The sequence below is a fragment of the Dermochelys coriacea genome, chromosome 2 (assembly GCF_009764565.3).
Source record: "Dermochelys coriacea isolate rDerCor1 chromosome 2, rDerCor1.pri.v4, whole genome shotgun sequence".
NCBI classification, from domain to species: Eukaryota; Metazoa; Chordata; order Testudines; family Dermochelyidae; genus Dermochelys; species Dermochelys coriacea.
In genome coordinates this window covers 252,305,157-252,327,500 of record NC_050069.1, presented here as the reverse complement: position 1 = coordinate 252,327,500, position 22,344 = coordinate 252,305,157, and the positions used below count along the sequence as shown (strand labels likewise).

The 22,344-nt window shown below is 36.3% G+C and overlaps 1 protein-coding gene across 6 annotated transcripts in view; it reads right to left on the bottom strand.

Annotated features, from left to right (window-relative positions):
• LMBR1 (limb development membrane protein 1) overlaps positions 1-22,344 on the bottom strand; it is a 151,722-nt gene that overhangs the window by 7,632 nt on the left and 121,746 nt on the right. For all 6 annotated transcript variants that reach the window (XM_038392516.2, XM_038392514.2, XM_043509645.1 and 3 more), the window contains 7 exons: positions 20,669-20,741; positions 10,752-10,832; positions 8,893-8,969; positions 8,362-8,439; positions 7,306-7,379; positions 6,980-7,070; positions 5,347-5,413 (listed from right to left, as the gene is read on the bottom strand). In XM_038392516.2, the coding sequence (XP_038248444.1) occupies positions 5,347-5,413; positions 6,980-7,070; positions 7,306-7,379; positions 8,362-8,439; positions 8,893-8,969; positions 10,752-10,832; positions 20,669-20,741 (541 nt within the window). The remainder of the gene's footprint in view (positions 1-5,346; positions 5,414-6,979; positions 7,071-7,305; positions 7,380-8,361; positions 8,440-8,892; positions 8,970-10,751; positions 10,833-20,668; positions 20,742-22,344) is intronic.

The following is a 22,344-nucleotide window of genomic DNA, read 5'->3' as shown; positions in this document are numbered from 1 at the left end:
GCCTGCATTAACTGTAAATTACATTATTTTTCTGTAAACTGATTTTTTATTACACTGCTTTTTCAGATATCTGTTTGCAGCAGTAAGTGCCCTGTCAAGAGAGGCACAAAACCACATGGTACAGTAAACATTAGGGCTGCATACATGCTTTGCAGATCCACTGTTTTGGAATCAAGTATTAAAAGACTTCCTCTCCTAGTGCCAGTGCTGCAGTCAGATAGGAGTCACACAGGAGGAGGAAATGAGTGAAGCTCACAATCCTGATGGCTCCCAGGTAGACCTCAGGCTCCAACTCACATGCCAGGGTAGCAAACTCTAGGGGCTACCAAGCTCCAAGTGCCTACTGAAGAAGCAGAAAAGGAAACAGGAAGCTTTCCAAATGCATGTTGTGTCAGGTCTAACACAAGTCAGTTCCAAGAAGGCAGTCTGTGCCAAAGAAGACCACATCAAGACAGACTGCAAAGGTGCAGGGTGTTGAGGAAATGCCCAAAACAATCTCCCCCTTGGACCCACTCCAAGGAGTCCTCCTGTGGTGACTTATCCTCAGAACTCAGTCTTACCTCTGAATAAGGTGAAGGGAAAGAGTATTCACTGGCCTCAACATCAAAATGTGGAAAACACAAGCTCCAGACACCAAGCTTCCTTTGAAAACTCAACCAACCCTCAGATCTGAGATTCTTGGGAGCAGGTTTTGAACAACAACTTGATTCCAAAAAGGTTACAGACTTGGAAAGACTATGCTGTTCAGGCTCAGGTATACTAACCTGCAGTGCTTTGTGCAGTGATAAGTGATGACACTTCAACTCCATCTCTTTCCAAGGTCAAGGGGAAAGAGCTGCACAAGCCATGCATCTCATTGTACAGAGATCCTGGCCCAGAGCTGCACAAACCATGTGCCTCATTGTACAGCGACTCTGGCCCAGAGACTCTAGGCTGGTCCATGACATATCATGGCATTAAGAAACATGCACCACTTGAAACCTCTGCATCAGCCATCTTATCTAGCCAGAAAAGGAGCAGCTAACGACTGGGATCAACTTGAGTATTTAAGGAGAACACAAAGGGTACAAGATCACAAGAAAGAAAGATTATAGAGCAAAAAGGTGGGGACTAAGGAAAGAGCCCTAAGAGATAATGGAGAAGAGACTGAAGTTGCCCAAGACAATGAAAAGGAAAGAGCGAAGAAATAGATGAACAAAGAGTACAGATTCATAAGCACACAAGGAGAAGGAATTGACTGACAGTCAAAATCAGCAAGCAGATCAATAAAGATAATACAGAGAAGATGCTTTTAGACTTGACCATGAAGTTGAGATTGACCTTAAACGCAGTTTCAATGGAATGGAGAAGGTGGAAGTCGGACTGCAGGGCATACAAGAGGGTTTGAAAGAGAAACTCAAGGCAGGAAACAAGCCTCACTCCAGAAGCCTCAAGTAAGAGGTGGGAAAAGGAACTGGTGCATTAGTTGGATATTTAAGTGGGGTCAAAGCAGGTTGTTTTGTTTTGTTTTTTTGCAAAATACAAGAGTGACTCTCGAAGAGGAAGGGACTGCGAGGACAGTTGGTCTTCAAAGTAGAAGGCATCACTGTAAGACAAATCAGAGGGACAGAGTGCCATGTCTCAAAGACAGCAGGTGCAAAAAAGTGATTATAAACCTGTATTTCTTGACAAGCTTCTATAAATATATATATTAATATGCTTATCTGGAAAATCAGCCTTTATGCAAGTTGATTTTTTTATTGCCTTATCTATTTAAAAAAGCATGTATAGAGCCCTTTCAGGGGGGAAAACATCCAATGAGCCTACACTATAAGAGTCTATTGTAGTACCATAACATAAAAAGTATTAGTGACATAATATTCTGTGGACATTTTAAAATTCAGAATTTATGTTTAAAACTTAAGAATTCTAAAAATACAGCATTAAGTAAACACACAACTTCAGTTTTAATTTCAAATCAATATTTATGATAAAATCCTAGAGAAAAAGAATGCTGGAAAACAGTAATTTTATGACATAAAACTCAATTTTGTTTGTAGCTCTAAATTCCTAGCTTATCAACTATTCTGCTTCCTAGTTCATTTCACAATGGTAAATGATATGGTGTGGACAATCAAGCACTTGCCAATCAGGAGCAGTAAAAGAAAGGCTGAAAAGGCCTGAAAAACTAGGTTTTTCATTTTTACTTTTTGTTGCTAAAAATCCCCCCAGATCCTTGAATATGGCAGTAAAGAGTTGACAGAAACCTTAGTTAGAATGCTAAAATACATGCAACAATTCTCTATACTTCATCTTAAATTCAAAGACTGGATTAAAATAAAGTTAAAACGTGAAATACTTGATAACTTTCCCCAGTTTGCCTTTCCCATAATGCTGAAATCCTGCTTTTTCTTTATAGTCTAGAAACTTGCTTTTTTAATACTGTGAAAAGACTATGAATCTGTTTAACGTATTTATTTCTTTTCATCTATTCAGTGCCACTGGGCGTAACATGTAATGCAATGCATGTTGATATTTTGTAAAGCACCACATGACTCACTGTACTCTAATACACTCTATTAATCCTGTTTGGACAGCTGTGTCTGTGCATTTGTTAGCTGTGTTTTAATTGTTCCATTTTCTTATTTATCTCTATGGCAAACTATCCAGGAATTTCCTTTGTTTTTTGTTTTGTTTTTTTTAAAGTGAGTTTTGCCATTAATTTGTTCTCTATGTATCAGTTGCACCCTGCATGTACACTTTCCTCAATACAATTATCTTGTATTAATACCAACTGTTAATCTTAATTACAATGCATAACCAATGATTTTGACAAACGAAAATGGTAAATGCCATAAAAATGAGTAGCACAATACAAATGCCATAATTCTATTTTTAAACATTGCTATTTGAACACCGTGTGTTGGTCTAGATGTTAAAAAGTGGTTTCATTTCTCAGATTATCATATTTGCTCTTGATTTTAAGATTGGAAATCTTTAATTATTAGATTTATTATTTTGATTTTTTTGTGACATTTAGAATGTCAATATATAAATGTACACGTTTGTGATATTAAACATGGATTTGATTTTATTTTAAAAGGTGAGAGCTTTGGGTTAGAATACCATCCTTCAAACAATTTATTGTTTCACACACAGAGTCCTGGAATGTCACTGAATATTAATGGGACCCAGTGCAGAAATAGACTTGTGAGTGCCTGTCTGAACCCTTTAAAATGGGATTCTTCATAAAAAGATTGTATACAATATGCCATGTAGTTATTCGACTAGTTTATTGAGAAATCTCAATTGTTTTTAATGTGATGGCACTTTAGTTAAGTAGCAGTAGTTTATTTTTGCAACTAAAAGCTTACATACACTGCCCTGCAGTTCGGACGACAGTGATGTGGAAATGCAGCGCACACTAGCATGCTGCACTATACCTCCCCCATGTGGATGCTGTGGGCACAAACTAAAAGATACCTCATTCACATTGACTGAGTCCTAAAGGGGAGTTACAGCACAGCCAACTAGCATGTGCCGCCCTTCACACCCCATAGTCTGAACTGTGGGGCCATGGAGATAGAGTCTAAATGGAACAAAAGTTAGATGTTTTCAAATCTGACTGTCTGAAGTTAAGTTATGCTCATATTTAAACACCAAAAATGTAAGTGGCCTGATTTTTGGAAGCAGCGAACACCTACAAATCTCAGTGAAGTTCACAGAAAGTGCAAGTGCTCTGCATTACTGAAAATCAGATGACTTACTTAAATACTGCCATACGACTTTACAAGCCTATATTTAGGCACTTGGGCCTGAGTCTGAAAGGTTGAACGTTTAAATGCATTTCAAATATAAGAGGCCACTCTCCTTAATCTCAGGTTTCAGAGTAGCAGCCGTGTTAGTCTGTATTCGCAAAAAGAAAAGGAGTACTTGTGGCACCTTAGAGACTAACAAATTTATTAGAGCATAAGCTTTCGTGAGCTACAGCTCACTTCATTGGATGCATCCGATGAAGTGAGCTGTAGCTCACGAAAGCTTATGCTCTAATAAATTTGTTAGTCTCTAAGGTGCCACAAGTACTCCTTTTCTTTCGCACCAATTTTCCAGGACAGGTATAGATGACAATTTTAAAACAGAAATAAAGGTGTCTTCCCCCCCACCAATATTCCAAAGTTTAGCTTTTGACATATCTACCTAGAGGGGCAAGGACCATATGCAGAATTATTTTAACAAAAACAATAGACTGGTTTTCTCATTACTATAGAAGAAAGCTAAATACATGAAGTGTGTTTAACACTTCATAAACCTTTATGCTTAAGGCATTAACTTCCTGCTTCATCAATAGGTAGCTTGCTGTGCCATCCATTTATGACATCTATATGAACTCAGATGAAATTCACACTTTTACATAAAAAACAATTTTAAAATGGACATGATATAACAGTGCACTCCTTTCAAAAGTTTTCAAATCTATTTTCTTTTTATTGTCTGCAAGTTTACCTTCAAGAACAATAGTATTCTTTAGTTTCTATGAAAAACTAAGCCAGCTATGGTATTAATACAAGTAAAGCAAGAAAAAATAGTCTAAGAGGACTAAAGCCCTTTAAAAAGATATTCCTTAAATCCAAATTTTAAATGAAACCATGAGCTTCTGATTAACATCTGAAAAAGTAGAGTATTTTCTAGAAAATACTTTGCCTCTTAACAAAATGTGTGATCCCTGCTATTTATACGTAGGCTTGGAAGGATTACATTTTTACTGGTAAATGTTAGTAAACATATTTCACCATACACACTACAAACACAAAGAAAAAAACATTTCCATAAACAACAGAAATGTACATAAGTTTATTAGGGTTTGATTTAAGAATATTTATTTTGTATATTTTGATGTAATGTGGACAATTTGTGTTTTAACTGTTATAAAACTAACTTTTTGAATCTTAACATCTATTATCATTAAATACTTGTCGTCTGACTCCTTTCAAATCTCTTGCAACTGTGAAAATTTAAAATAAATATTGAAAAATAATGCTTAAAAACAAAAAACATCTATATTATCCATTGAAATCCCCCAAAATAAAAAATTGAATTCTGCGCACCCTATTTGTAAGTATAATTCATTGTGCCCTAGGATTTAGAGAAGTGTATACATTTGATTTCAGCAAAGACTGTCAAAGTAAAACTATGAAGTAATTTATAGTTCCTGAGAAATACCATGGAAATTATTTTAATATATATCCAAAGTCTGACTTTTCCTCAGTCATTTCATTAACATGCCTGCATCAAAACATTATGAAAATATACAACATAGTAAAAATACTTTGCTGTTATGATACTGAAATATTTGTATTAAAAACTTACCCAGTGTTCTTGACATCACTGGCAAAGCAGAGCTGAGCACTAAGATTGACACACAGTTTCCAATTATCTGTTTTGAACAAGAACACCACCCCCATTAAAATAGGTTTTTTGCTGAAAGAAATATGGCAGCTGAGCTCTGACAAAAAACAGTTTCTAAAAGCTACATCCTGTGAATTAGACTTAAAAGTATAATTTTATTTTAGATTATGTAACGTTAATTTGTTCTTGCTTCTGCTAGACATCTCCAGTAAGTGTCATTCACAAAATTTTTACTTCCAACGGCAATAGACAAGGTCAGATATTTATTAAAACCAGCAGAGAAGCAAATAAGCAAACATGTAATGCTACATTTTGATCTTTAAACATGCTCACCAAAGGCTTTCATAAAAAATGGTGACTGCATCATTTAAAGCAACTATCATTCACTTAAAAATTTAGGCCCCAATCCTACAAATACTTTATGTGCTTACCGTTATGCACATGAATCATTCCATTGACTTTGTGATGACTTGTGTCTAAAGTTAAGCATGTTTTAACTGCTTGCAAGATTAGAGTCTAATCATAAAAAGGCTAGAAGACAAAATGTTTCCTTTCCGTGAGTTTTGTTGGTAAACAAACGAACAGTACAAAGAAACAATCTAACAGCACAGCAATGTTAGATTTGTGTGCAGTTTTACTGAAACTGAACTTATGTTTCTGTTTCCTGAAAGCAGTTTGTTCAGCTCTGGTTCTATAACAACAATTAACAAGTAAATAAAATATCTGTTAAAGATAGCAAGGTAGGAACTTTTGTATTTACCTATATTTTGGGTTTTTTTCTAACCTATTCTTAATATACTATAAATGAAAATGAGCAGACATTATGAACATTTCAACACACACACTTATTTATTAGAGATGTTCTTATGCCTTCATGTACTTTCCCACTTCCAAGAATTCTTGGCAAGATTAAAGCAATATGCTATATTTGAGAAGAAATTTCTTATACACTGAATATTTAATTAAATCCAAATCCTGCCTCCTGCTTATTGATCCCCTTCCCCTTGTCAGCTTGTGGGAATATTTGGTCAGAAACCTATGCATGTGTCTCAGCATTAAGTAACAGCATTTGTTATTCTGAAACCAATGCCAAATTGTGGAAAGTCAAACTAGACTCAGACTGCAAAATGTTGCTGAATAGAACTCCTCAGTCTTACTTTAATTACTCAAATTTGAATTACTTTGTATTACTTGTAGCAACCAAGTTCTTCAGATTTCAAACAAGCTCCCTGAAGTACAGTTAGCACAATCAAAGTTACTCATTAGCAATACGTTTCCTTTTTTTTTTTTTTTAGGTGGGGGGAATCCTTTCACTAGCTTTTCTATAGCTAGTTAACAAGCTCTGCTATTCCAGGCTTTTTACAAATGAATGGATGCCATCCAAACTAAACAGAGCACATCCTTTTTCCCACTCATTCAGCATTTTGAAAATCTTCCAGTTTGTGTTTACGCAGCTTACAAACAAATACTGATCACTGCAAATGAGCCATTCAGGGCAATTACTAACGAAAAGAGCCAGTTTGTCTTGGGTGGAAAAAAAAATAAGAAAGAAAAAGGGGGTTAGGGGGCATCACTACCTCAGACTTTACCTTACCTTTGTCATAGTTGTGTCATCCTTCCTGGGAGTGAAATTTCCAAAAAAGCGAAGGCTATAGAAGCCGACGACAGAGGATACCATAAGATAGCTGTGAGAATCAAGGAAAAAAGAACCTCCAAGGAATGCAAATTTCACTCAAGTTCTCAGCAGTCTCCTAAAAGTCTTAAGAACCAAAGAAAAAACAAAAACACTTCGAGTGCTTGAGAAGGACTGACCTGTCCCTTTCTTCTTTCTAGGCAAATGTCTTAGTAAATTACCAATGTCCCAGAAAACTAGACAGAATACTTGTTAACAGACAGAATTCTTACTTAAAGAAAGGATACAAAATCAAAATGATTTCAAGTGCTGCTCCCACAAAACCAAAAGTGGATAGGGAGGTATTTCCTATTCCAGGCTCCTACAAGGAGAAAAATACTTTGCATATTTTAATGAGATACAAGTGTTCAAAAAGTTAACTTTTGTCCCTAGCAAAACTATAAAAGCCTTAGATGAAAGGTGCTAGTATAGATGAAAAGTATCATTGTAAAATAAAATATTTTCCTGGTACAACTCTAAATTCAGGGTCATCTCAATTTATTTAGGCTCATATGCTTTGGGATTACATTAGCTAGAATTCAAATTTAAGTACACTGTTTTAATAAAATGGGAAAACAATTAGATTTCCAGCATTATGATTTACATATGTAACACATCTATACCCCATATCATATTTTATGCATATTCCCACTCCCTAAAGCCAGGCTCTTTTTACTGTATGTAATGTTAACAGCAGAACATCAGCTTCTACTAAATGCCTTTATATAGCTGCGCATCTACAAGACCTGACTGTATGCATGCAGGAAAAAAAAGCATTAACCACCAGCAAAAAACAAACAAAAAAAAAGACAACATCACAAGTAATGCTAACAATGAGCTCTCCGTTATTTTCTTGAGATAAGTATTTTTAGAAGTGTAAAATGTGTGTTTCATGTGTAAAAAAAAGATATGAAAACGGAAGGAAAATGGGCAGAGTTGTTATACAGGTTTTTAATAGATTATTTTCCTATTAAAATCTATTACTATTGTACCACTTAAAAATACAAAACACCAAAAAAAGATTCGAGCCTCAGGTTTTTGATGGCACTCCATTTACCCGTGTTTTTCTTCCCTATTAGTGGGCTTGATTCTGCTGAGAGGTCAATGAGATTACTCATTTTAATAAGGTTATACATGTGTTTAAGTGTTTGGAGGACTGAACCCAGAGTATTAATCTCAGGTGTGAAATAAAGGGTTTTTAAAGCCATCAACATGCAGTCTCTCACTAGAATTTTTACAAGAAAGTCTTCTGAACACATCCCTGAAGTTTTCAAAATAATAAAAGGAAAGGAAGTTTACTTTACCCCTGATCCCTTTGGCATTGCAGTCTCATCAATCAACAGGCAAAGAATGTTGCAGGCAACTAAGAGGACTGAGATGGACTATAAAGAAGAAGTAGAGACATTTTGTCAATTCTGAAGGTTAACATTTAAACAGTAAGAAAAAGAGTACTTGTGGCACCTTAGAGACCAACAAATTTATTAGAGCATAAGCTTTCGTGAGCTACAGCTCACTTCATCGGATGCATCCGATGAAGTGAACTGTAGCTCACGAAAGCTTATGCTCTAATAAATTTGTTAGTCTCTAAGGTGCCACAAGTACTCCTTTTCTTTTTGCAAATACAGACTAACACGGCTGCTACTCTGAAACCACTCATTTAAAGAATGTTTAAGGTTACGTAATCTGGTGAAGATAAAACATGGATATATTTATGAAGAAAATTTGAGGAGGGAAACAAACGGATTTCATATGGTTTAACATATACGTTACTTAAAATTAGCCCCCAAGTAACTGGAAAACCTCTACATACTGGAAAAAAAAAGTGAAATTCTTACCGTCTCAATGAGCAGCAGTATCATAACAGCTGGATACACTAAATTTCTCTGCCACGCAGAAGCTTTTTTCCGCCGCTCTTTTCACAAGGGAAAAAAAGGAAACTTAGTACCATAATCTGAGTAGTCTTAAAATGGTCATTTTTACAGATTCATGTTCTAATTGTAGGTAACTTTCTAAAACAACTGTAGTCAAAAGGGGTGGGTACCAATCAGTTGACAGAATATTTACATCAGAGCATAACACAGAGCAGTACAAAACCAGGATGTCAAAACCATCATGAAGCCCCATTAAAGGAAGCCAGTGGAGCTCCTGTAAGTCGGGTTTTATTTTTATCCATGTCTAATGCTCACAGTTACACATCAACATAAGCTGTCAAATTATACTTGTGTATCTCTAGTATGGCGCAGTTTTGCAAATTTTTATTTTGTACTGCCCACCTCGTCACATACTTGAAACTTTCATTATTCCCTCACGCCCTTTTGGATAGGTCTATGCTCCAGCACGGTTCTGTAAGGGTAGTATTACAGTAAATACCAGGATATTTCAAGGAGCATAAGCTGTGTATGTAGATCATTATAGGACCCAAAAAGAAAAAGTTATTACAGTAAGGCCCTACTTGAATCGCGGGATGATCTTCAAATAATTGCAGTTGACGAAACATGGAAAATCGCAGAAAATAATGGACCTTTATTAATAGCGGTATTTGGAAAAGCCAGAGTAGACCTATTTGTTTAAGAAAAATTTGCTGGAACAATATAAACACTCAAATATTATGTTATGCCAGCTAATTTATTTGATAACCAGACATTTTGCTATACCAATATTACATTCATTTAAAAAAAAAGCGGCCGATACAATATAAAATTCAGAAGATTTAAAGTCTTAAACTGCTGTGGAAATCAAGTCTAGTCGCTTAGCCTTTTACATTTTAGAGGGATTGAATGTTAGTGCAGCACTAATCACATATTCAAAATGTATGCAAAACTGTGGACTGTGCAAATCAGCTAATTAAAATCAAAGTTGCAGTGGAAGCCTAATATTGCGGGATCAATTTCCACAATATAGCGAATGAAGTAGGGCCTTATATTACAGTCATTTATACTGAATGGTCCTTCTACTCTTACCGTTTTAGGTTAGTCAGCATATAGACCTATGATTAATTTAAAAATTAAATACTGGACATGACCATTTAGTCTAAAAATTAATATTTACTTACCTCTCAGGTATCTAGGATACTGCAGTATTTCCCTACACTTAAAATAGTAATAACTGCAGTCTTGGATGCTATACGGTAACTTGGAAAATGTCAATTTTAAGAAGCAAACATTGCATATAAAAGGGTGACACCCTTGACAAGTAAAGAAATGAAACAGCAGCAGTATGTTTTAAAAATAAAGTTTTATAATTTTTGTAAACAGTCTCAGTTAAATCACTCGTTTTTGGGGTCTAAAAATCTAGGGGAAAGTCATGTCTCACTTGTCCCAAATGATCAAAAGCATGCAAATGATGTATTAGATGCTATGGTGTTTGAACTGTCTCCCCGTTTTAGGAGTGATATTTTAATACATCTTTCTACAGAAATACAAAAAGCAAAACCAAAATCTCCCATTGCATATTTTCCAATTTATTTTGTTAAACATCTTTGCTAATGAAGTGCCATGATGATGTGCTGTCTTTTCTATCTGTAGAAACTCAAAGGAGTATACTTACAAACAGAGGCTTAGGATCACAACTGATTTCAGTCAACTGCAAATAATTTTGGTGTGCATACATTAACAAATTTAATCTAATACCCTAAAGAAGGCTTCTTATTAAACTGCCAACTATGGGAAGCTATACAAAATAAACACTATATTACCTAATTTTGTTTTCATGCTCTTCACATTTTCAAGTTCCTGTCTCAGCTCCACTGTATTGTACTCCATAGTAGAAGACACACCTGTTCAAAGGCAAAGACATGGGAATTTTATTTTTTCAGACCTCTAATATTCCCACAAGAGAAACTATTAAAACATTGTTTATATTTCATTTATAAGCAGTCATCTTACAACAGCAATACTCATCCTTTGGTTCTAGAATTGCAAGTGGCTCTTTGGGAGATTGAAAATAGCCTCCATAAAACATAGGTTTGATTGGAAGTCCTCTTGTATTGTTGAGCAAGAGGTGTCTTCCACACCAGAGGCACCATAGAGCAATCTGCTGGGAACCCTCCCTATATCCCTAAGCAGCCATAGAGGGAATGAGAGAGAAAAGTAGATGGTGTTGAATGTGTTGCAGAAAGCCAAAAATTATGGTACACTGGCCTGATGGACGGCAAGACTGCATCGTGCTGTTGTCTCAATACACTGTGATATACCATTATTCAAACACTGCAATACAATCTCTGGTGGCTCTTCAATATATTCAGTGACTCTCTACAACTACGTTTGAAGATTAAATGGATCTCTGCATGCAAGACTGACCACAGTTATTTTAAAGAATAACTATTTCAAAAGGATAGAACGGTTTCCTTGTCTTTGTGTTCAAGGAACATGGGCAGAGAACAATGATTTTATAAATCATCAGCAAACAGCATCTTCACATACTGCCTCTTACAAAACTGAACTGTGCCTTCAGTGGAGTTTCTTATACTTGCATAAGGAAGACATTAAGTATCGTGCTAGTCTTTTCTTTGCAATGCCTTTTTATCCTCAATATTTTTAACCAAACATGTTGTTTTTTTAACTTTTGACAATAAAAACAAGGTACTAGCAGGTCCTGTTGTGACCATTCATAGTTGATTCCATTCTAAAGTATTCTGTATAAAAAGAAGAAAAGGAGTACTTGTGGCACCTTAGAAACTAAAATTTATTTGAGCATAAGCTTTCGTGAGCTACAGCTCACTTCATCGGATGCATTTGGTGGAAAATACAGTGCGGAGATTTATATACACACACAGAGAACATGAAACAATGGGTTTTATCATATACACTGTAAGGAGAGTGATCACTTAAGATAAGCCATCACCAGCAGCGGGGGGGGGGGGAAGGAGGAAAACCTTTCATGGTGACAAGCAAGGTAGGCTAATTCCAGCAATTAACAAGAATATCTGAGGAACAGTAGGGGGTGGGGTGGGGTGGGGGGGAGAAATAACATGGGGAAATAGTTTTCTTTGTGTAATGACTCATCCATTCCCAGTCTCAATTCAAGCCTAAGTTAATTGTATCCAGTTTGCAAATTAATTCCAATTCAGCAGTCTCTCGTTGGAGTCTGTTTTTGAAGCTTTTTTGTTGAAGGATAGCCACTCTTAGGTCTGTAATCGAGTGACCAGAGAGATTGAAGTGTTCTCCAACTGGTTTTTGAATGTTATAATTCTTGACGTCTGATTTGTGTCCATTTATTCTTTTACGTAGAGAGACTGTCCAGTTTGGCCAATGTACATGGCAGAGGGGCATTGCTGGCACATGATGGCATATATCACATTGGTAGATGCGCAGGTGAACGAGCCTCTGATGGTATGGCTGATAGGTTCCTGGGTTAGTGGTTCTGTTGTGTGGTGTGTGGTTGCTGGTGAGTATTTGCTTCAAATTGGGGGCTGTCTGTAAGCAAGGACTGGCTTGTCTCCCAAGATCTGTGAGAGTGATGGGTCGTCCTTCAGGATAGGTTGTAGATCCCTGATGATGCATTGGAGAGGTTTTAGTTGGGGGCTGAAGGTGATGGCTAGTGGCAGTTCTGTTATTTTCTTTGTTGGGCCTGTTCTGTAGTAGGTGACTTCTGGAGAGTGATCCATACAGTGTGTATGATAAAACCCATTGTTTCATGTTCTCTGTGTGTGTATATAAATCTCCGCACTGTATTTTCCACCAAATGCATCCAATGAAGTGAGCTGTAGCTCACGAAAGCTTATGCTCAAATAAATTTGTTAGTCTCTAAGGTGCCACAAGTACTCCTTTTCTTTTTGCAAATACAGACTAACACGGCTGCTACTCTGAAACCTGTATAAAAAGAAATAGTTTATATAATTTTAGCAATCTGCCTTCCTTTGCTCAAGTTCATGCCCACTTGTTGGCTCTGCATGTTTGACAGCATAACCGGGGCCTTATGTTAGAGCTATTTATGCAGTATATCATGACTTGTCTATGGATTGTTTCTTGTATTTGTATTCCTTGATCCGCTTTTTATGAAAAGTAGCCCTTCCAAAAAAAAAAAAAAAAGTGGTACTTCTGTCATTCATCTCTCTCTCTCTCTGTTTTAATACCATACTTGTCACCACAGTATTTCAACCTTTATACCTTGAACATTAAATTAGCAATTAGAGCAAAAGTTTGGATATTTCCATTCCCGTAAGTCAAAAACACACTGAAATCATTCTATCCTTGATGGTGAACTGAAACAAGGACAGTCTGGAGAAATCAGGAGATATGGATCCTTGTGTGTCTAAGGGCTAGTGGGGAGCGGGCGGGGAGTAAGCTACCACTAGACTCATTCCCCCCATCCACTATGTGACTCATTCCATGATACTGTCCCCTCTGGAAGGTGGAGTAGGAAGCAGACCATTATACTCCCAAAGACCTGTATGCACAGAACATGGTTACACATGACACACCATATATATGGCTTTTGCTATAGTAAGTATCTTGTCTACTCCATCCAGAATTTGGTACGTCTTTATGAGCCACTCCTCATTCCTTTTGAAAAGGAGAATGTTTCCTAATCTAACACTACTAAAGAGTCCCAATAGAAATCATGATTCTCTGTGTGGTATCCTATAGAAACAAAGGCGTGACTCAAGCTGCTTAAAGTGATGCTGGACTGTAGTTGTGGTGGCACAGGTGGTCTGCATTGAGTACTTTGCTGAAGCACCCATAATGGCAATCAGAACTATACACAACATTCCAAATGCAACCTCACTAGTTTTAGACATACTATTCAGGTTCTTATACCATGAGCACTGTGGTATCTCATGTCTTGTGAGGACAATTTCAAAACACACTGACATTTTTTATTACAGAACATTGATATGGCTTAATTTTGATATGGTTAAACATTTATCCAAATATGTGTTTCAACCAGTAATTTTCTGCTGGAACAAGTTTTCTTGTTTTAAATTAACATGGCTTAAGTTCGTACAGCTATTAAAAATTTAGAAATCTTTTCTTCTTTAGCAAGAAGCCAATCTATCCTTGCATATGCATAACTCCACTGACAACTGAGAGTTACATGGATATCTGGAAGGCACGCGACCAAAAACAAAGGCTGCTGTGACAGAAAATAAGACCTTAAAAGGTATTAGTAAACTTTATGTCTGACTCAGCCTAGATTTCCTGAAGTTTGGATCATAAGAATCTAATTTCTCAGTTTCCATCCACTTTCTAAAAATAATCTAAGTATTTAATTTAATGGCCTTTAGTTTTTTAAGTTTTATTTGCTGTATGCTCTTTGAAGTGGAGAGATAGCAAGGGGAGAGATAGCCCAGGGTTGTGAGTTCAATCCTTGAGGGAGCCATTTAGGGATCTGGGGCAAAAAATGGGGATTGGTCCTGCTTTGAGCAGGGGATTGGACTAGATGACCTCTTGATGTCCCTTCCAACCCTGATATTCTATGATTCCAAGTGTTGGTTTGAGAGCTAAAACGTTGTCTTATTCTCTTGTAAGGTACCAGGCTTACAGAATAACTTCTATCCAGTTAACAAGTACTTTGAGTGTGAAATCCTGGCTCCAATGAAGTCAACAGCAAAATTCTGACTTTAAGGCTGAAATTCAGGCCCCATTAATTTTTTGTACAAAAGTTAAAATTACCACTTGATACTTATTTTTCATTGCAATGTACTTGGAGAACATTGGGAACAATCTCTATTCAAAAGCTATGTATTTTAATTTTTTTAATACAGAATTTTAAGGCTCAAACACAACTTCCAGTGACATCAAAAGGAGTCTTTCCAACAACGTCCATGGTAGCTGCATTACGCCCTTAATATTTACCCTGATAGAGAATAGGAGCATGTGACACAGCTCTTGTAATTTTTCCTTAAAAGTGATGGCAAGTAACTGGTTATTCTACAAAAGAATGAAATTTTACAAAGGAGACAGTAAGACAAAGTTTTAGATCAGTCAAAATACTATTTGATGAGGATGCAGCTAAATACTTAAAGCTCTACAACATATTAATTTATTTCAAACATGCACGAAGTTCAATGTCAGCATTGTCTAGCCAATAAATCAAATTGGTAGACAAAACTTGTTTGGACTAGTTATGAAAAATTAGAAGGGATTCTCCAAGAAAACCACAAAGCAGCTCATTTAAGGTCAATTTAACAGTATTATTCTGTTTTTCTTCCAGCCCCAACGTTAGATTTCAGTACCTCAAAGGAAACTGTAAGAGTATCTATTTGCATTCCCCCTAGGTGATTGGCAGTTCAACACCAATTAGTTCAAAATTACACTGTTACTAGCGTGGAATAAAAACACCACCTTTCATCTTTCTTACATAGGTAAGGATCCTTCAGAGCCAATAACTTTGATCACGTAAGTATTTTTGATCCTGCTCCACCCGTCTCTTTGGATTCAGGAAAACTAATAGCTAAAGGCAACTTTTTTTTTCTCTTAATATAAAAAAAAGTTCCAGCTTTATTCTTCTTCTGTAGAAGTGATGTGGGTACTGAAACATTATATGCTGGAAACAGAAACACTTTCCCAGTATCACTTCAACAACTAAAAATGTTAGGGTAGATATGTTAGGATAGAATTGTCAAACTTTTTTTTCCCCTATGACTTCTGGCTGTTCATTAATGAGACATATAAGTTTATTTGTAAGAAGGTATAAAGGAATTAATATTCATAATTAAAATTGTGTAATACTACAATTAGATATTTTAAAAATATGGAAGGATTTATGGAAAATTTAGTCTATTGCAACTCAGTCCCAAAGACTTTAATTTGTAGCACTTATGGAGTATATATTTCAGAACACTTTTTATTGTTTCACTGATTAACTAACTAGAATGCTTACTTAGATTAAATCCATTAGTTGGGAAAGTAGGCTTAATATTACCACTAGTAAGGCTGCTGAAGAGCTGCTGTGTCATAGTTACTGCAAGTCTACATTATAATGCATTATCTCATGTATTTGTTACTGCAACAAAAGCAAATTCACTTAGTCAGTCTCAGTGGTATACCTGAAAGTCACAAATTTTCATCTCCAATGTCCAAGAGTCAAATTTTACAATGCTATAATTAGCATAGCAGTTTACCATATACACCACTTTTATAAAAGAAAAATCATGTGGTAAAGATGAGTTACTAAACAAAACACATTTTTTGAAACAGACCTAGAAGAATTTCCTTGCAATCTTGCCTTGGACCAAAAGTGCAGATGCTTTAAGGAATTATAATTAGTATAGCTGAAGTTGTTTAAAATGAAAATAATTATTTTTGTTCAAAAACTAAAAAGATATTTTGTTTAAAATCATTGCTGTGATTTTAAGATCCAATTCTCCAACACTAAAAACTTTGTAAAAAAAAATAAACCTTTTAAAAATAGAGTTTCTTTTCTACTATTTGTAAGTATTAAGATACCTTTGTAAGGCAAAAACAGAGCTTCCACAATCTTTAGCTCTTGCCATACAAATGAGGTTTCTATCTAAATTGTACTTTAAATTAAGTATGGCAAAAAAATTAAGAATGAAAAATTGCTTCCTTTACATAAAAATCTCTCCACCCAAACCCTATTTCCATGCTCACACTTGAGCTAGTGGCTCAGCGAAATTCATCGATTTTCATTGGTAATTCCATCATCGTATTCTTTCTACTACATTAATTTAATATTTCATAAGTATATTTAGTGCAATTAATTCCCCCACAATCTGAAAAATAATTGGTGTACAATATGCCACTTTTGATCCTTCTTAACACAGTAAAACTCAGTGTTACTGGATTATATTATCATCACTTGTACAGTGGTGGGAAATACTCACTCCATTCAATTAATGAAGTTTTTGCTCACTGATCACTTCACTTGTGGCTATAAGGTGGTTTTTCTTATCTCTACTGAAAGGGCATTACTACTTCTTGACTTTTGCCCAAAATATATCAATACAAGCTCCTATAAATATAATTTTCCTTACAACCCTCATCAGTTATAATGCATTTTTTACTGTGAATTTTTATTACATCACTGAGCTGTCTTTTTTTGAAGACTGTGTACGTGTTATCTGATTGGCACCAAAAATATGCTTGGCACCGGACACTATGCAAAAATAAAGACAGTACCTACTCTAAAAAGCTTACAGTCCAAAGCACACAATGATGGGAATGATTTAGGAGTGGTTTGTTTTTAAATTATAAACTTCTTCTGGGTCTCACAAATAACCTCTAATCGGCACCTGAATTAAGTTGTATGAATTTTCCCTTACTTTTTATTATATGCTGTGAATGTTTCTATAATATTTAGATTATACTTGGAGAGTAAGCAACTACAAACAGGGACTAGACCTGCTTCTGTACCTTTATAACATCTACCATGTATTGGACACTGCTGGGAATAGATAGTACTAACAAATAATCATTTATAATACAGTTCCACAGCCTTGTGAGCAGGAGAAAACCAGCATCCAAAATATCATTTTTAGCCTTCCTATTATATTCTCTTGGTGAATAGTTGATGTTATTCTAAGCAAACTGTAATGAATACTTGAACAACTAAAAGGCCATTTCTCCATAAAGTTTCTGTACATACCATAGACATTTTCATGACAACATGAAATATTCAGCAACAAATATTTTACAGTTACTAGTGAACATCAAACACCAAGAACAATTATAATTACCCCATCATAGCTTCAAAGAGATTCACTGAACACACCTTTGTGTGTTATGGGTCTAAAAAGCTCATCTATGCAGCAGTTGCTGTAAAGACACTATATGCAGTATACTCTAAACCTGCCTGAAATGCCTATGCAGGCATATGGGTACTGCAATGTGATCAGAAGGCCTGTAATCTCAGCTATTTTGGACGAGGATGGGGAGTGAATTCCAAAATTCCATAAAAGGAGAAGAGTTCAGAAACAGAGTATCCCCATAATTCAGGGAGCCCAGCCAGCCTGAGCAGCAGCCTGACTCAGAGCATGGAGCCTGGGCAGCAACCTGGCTGGGAGCTGGCACCGGGCTTTCTTGTCAATTTCACTTGACAAAAATGGCAGCCAACAGCCAATATAAGAAATCCGCAGTGTCTACATGGACGCTACATCACCCTAACTACATCAACATAAACCCTATGCCTGTCATGAAGGTAGAGTTATTATGTCGGTGTAGTAGGGCACTTACATCGATGGGAGCCAGGTTGTACTGACAATACTACCCACAATATTTTTATTCCAAGCATTTAAATATGCATATTATTAAACATTAATATAGCAGCTATCTAGTCCAAATTGGCTTGTACCTTTATTATAGTCCTGTTCACTTATGCTAAGTATTCCACATCACCTTGTATTAGCTGAAGTAAACTTTGGTTTAAGTAGATAGGAAAACAGTCAACATAATGATATATAATTGTTTCCTCATAGCAAGAGAAAAGGTGTTACCCTCACAAATCTATCCGTCCTGGAACAGGCCTAGAAGGTATCTTCATGCCTCTTAGTATGTGGAATGCATGGGTTTTCGAACAAAAGATAAAGGGTACATCTCGGTACCAGAAACAAACAAGGTAATAAGTTGATTTATTGAATCCAGTTTCAGGTGAGGTACATAGTACCTTTTACTGGTAAACATGTGTAAGCGGGGTTCAAATGAGCTCTCCCTGGACATCTAGTGATGAACTGAGGAAGGGGACTTCAGGAGCCAATCTTGTTTGCATGGGCACACCCACTGTGCCGAGGGGCTCAGCATGATGGGGCTGTTTTGCCCAAATGATCACTTTTGGCTGGTGTTGGATCAAAAGTCATTTTGCTGTTGGGGCAGAGGTACTAAAGGGTTGTTATTCTTGTTGTGTGAATCAAGGGAAACTGAACTATGCTTGGTCTACCCTGATTGAGGTACTAACCCGCAACTAAATTGCACGTGGTAGGCAGGGGACATGGGTGCCAAAGCCCAATGGAGTTGACAGAGGGTGGGGACAGGTACTTGTACCTGATGGCGTGGGCCCCACCTAAGGGTCCTAGACACCATTTGACCATTTCTCTCTTCACTGTGTAACAACAGAGAGGATTAAGACTCAACTGAGAGTCTTGTTGCACACCAATAGAACTGAAATCATGGATAAGCTGGCCTAAGCATTAGATGTGCTTTGGGACAGTGTCTCTGATGCAAAAACTGCCCAGTCTGCACTAGCAAGGAGGTTTCCCCATTAACAGCTGAAATCACAGAGTTGAAATCACAAATCTGAAATCACTGAGAGCTGTGGTAAGTGTCAAGACATTCCAGCACAGCAGAGAGTGGGAGATGAGCTCACACAGATGCACCTCTGAACTCTGGGTCGTCCCGGACAACAACTGTGAGTGCAGTGTGGTGGAGGGAGAAAGGGGCATTTTTTAGTTGCTGGACTTAATAACCTGAGGCAAAGGGACATTGCCCAACCTACTCTAGGGTGGGTCTTTTGCTTATGGCTTTATGTTTATGAATCCTGCTTGTGGTGTTTTCCCAAATTAATGCCAGGTTACTTCCCTCCTTTTATTAGAAGTTTCTATTTTACACTCGGACTCTGTGCTTGAAAAAAGGGGAAGTGTTGCTTCAGAGACACCCAAAGGGTGGTGTGTAATTGTCCCAGGTTAATGAGTGGGGGATCGAGCCGGTTTTGTGTTGTATCATTGAAAAGGAACCCCTAGATACTGAACCTGGCCCTTGTTGCTGCCGACTACAACTGGCAGAAGGGTTGCACAAGTAAGGTATAAAAAGATGACTTTAAGAACATAACTTTGGGGAGCACATCTTCTGCGTAAGGTGAATGCAACAGCACTACACATGACTGCTCTTTAGAAACTGGTATCATATAGAACCTTTTCTTGTACCATATTACACTGATTATTTGGTCTCGAGCATACTATATACTGAACCAAAGCATGGTCAACCAATTCATTATACAATTTATCAACACCTTGGTAAAGATGGTAGCACTGCATCGTTGTCAGCCATTTTTGATTTTTGCACATGTATTTCACCAATAACTGTTTATGAAGAGCTTTGAGATCATACGAAAGACACAGAGCAAAGTTACACTAAAAAGCAGAACTACTTAAAACTTTCTGAACCTACTGTAATGGATTACTTTAAAATTCTCTGTTGGGAAACTCTGGTTTGTGGAAAGCTGCTCTAATATGTAAAATTTAAGCTAATAATTAATTAAAAAATAAATCAAGGATCACCAAGTGAGCACTCATCTCCTAAGCTAACAAAATGCAGAAATCCTTCCTCTTTACAGTACCCAGTGTCTTATTAGTAACTGGATTCCTCTCCAAATTAGACGAAGAATTTACTTATAGCAATTTAGAAATACGTTTGATTGTAGCGGCAAAACAATTGACTTGTTGCCAATTAGTCTGAGCCTTCACATCACACACAGTCTTCTTGAACATGATCAGAAAACTACCACCACTAGATATTATAAAATAAAACAGGGAGGATCCTCATGGTCCTGTGAAAGTAGGGGCATGGAATATTTAGATGAGTGAAAGCCTACAGCTTCCAGGACAAGGTCAGAGATCCTACTTATTTTATGGTGAAATGAATGCTCAAGACCAGGAAGTGCTGTTTTTCTTTGGTTTAAATATTATTATTTGTAAATGTTATTACATAACACGTGTACCGTTTAGTCTCCTCTGGATTGCTTTTTCCTCTAAGGTGATGATGTATATCTGTTCATCCAGGTCTTCAAGGATCTGAAATTAGAAATGCAAATGCTAATTGATAAACACATTCATTTACATGGATATCTTGCTTGCCAGAATTTATGAGTCTACTTTTTGGATTAAAACCTACTTTTGAAGAAAATATAAACATTACTGGTACAAGAAGGCTGCATAAAATATTATCACATTGTCTATGATTAAAGATACTCAGAACTCTAATTATAATCACATGGTTAACTTTCCCATAACTTTCCTTTTGGTCTGAAACCTTGTTTAGTCTCAGTCCAAAGGAATTTGGGGGCAAGGGGGGTTAAGAGGAGTTTAAGCTAAATTCAGTCTTTTAAGTTACACCAAAAATATTTTTTTAATCATTTTGTGCACAAAAAATCAAAAATGGCTGACAACGTATCAAACTTCACATTTGACTAGCTACAATAAGGAAGAATTGCAGAATTTGTAAAAACAATTACTGTAAAGTTTACATGACAAAACAGTTTTCACAGAGTCCGACATTTCAAATGGCAAAATTGCCAGTGAAGTTGTGAAAAAGCATGTAATTTAAGTGACGTTGTTAGGTTTTGTGTATCTACAGAGCACTTGAGCTTAAAAAACTTAATAGGTGTGGAAATGCTTTATGCTCTCCAGTGTCACAAGTAAGGTTTTACCAGTCATTTTATTCCCAAAAATACTGGGCAATGAAATGGAAAAAAATTAATGCTCTCACACAGTCATCTCCATGCCTTTTTTCATGCAGCACTCATGTATAGAATAAGTTTCCCTGAATTCACACATAAGGCCACTACCACGTCCACATATAAGTCCCTCTTACAAATTCATTTCTGTCATACTGCCTATAGTGAACCAAGTTCCCCAGTGCATAAGTTCTCTTTTGCTTTTCCCCTCCCAAATCTCTCTCATTTGATCTTCGACTGTGAGCTCCTCAAACCAGGGACCAGCCTTTTTAAGTGTTTGGAAAGTATCTAACACACAGTTGGCATTACCACAAATAAAAAAATATCAATACTGTAGTGTTTAATTCAACCATAGTGCATACAATATATTAAGCTAGTCAGTTAAGTTGGAAAAAACAAATACCACCAAAGAAAATTTTTATGAAGAGCACAGATGGTATGCTATGAAACCAAGATGTTCTTTTTCTTACCTATTCAATATTTCTATGCTAAATTATGAAAACTTAGTGGAATTAGACAGCAAAGTTACTATCCATGTATATATGATCGCATAAATTCAGTGATTCTAGAATAAGTAATTACATATGGTTTACAGAATTGGGCATTATAACTTAAAATAGTCTTTTAAAAACAAAAACCTGCAAAATATTCTACAATCAATCCCAATAGGAGCAACTCAGGCCCTGATTCTATAAAGACTTACGTAAATGCTTAATTTTAAGCATATTAGTAGTCACCTGATTACTAAAGTTAAGCATATGTATAAATCTTTGCTAGACTGGGGCCACATTGTGTAAAACATGGGGCATTGGTTTTAAAGTGCAGATACCAGAAAGTTTTGCAATCCAGTAGCACAATCAATTATCATTGTTTAATATGTGCAAGCAATGTATTTTGCAAAAAGAAATTTGTCTGAATATGGCTATGTTACTGTACCTTCT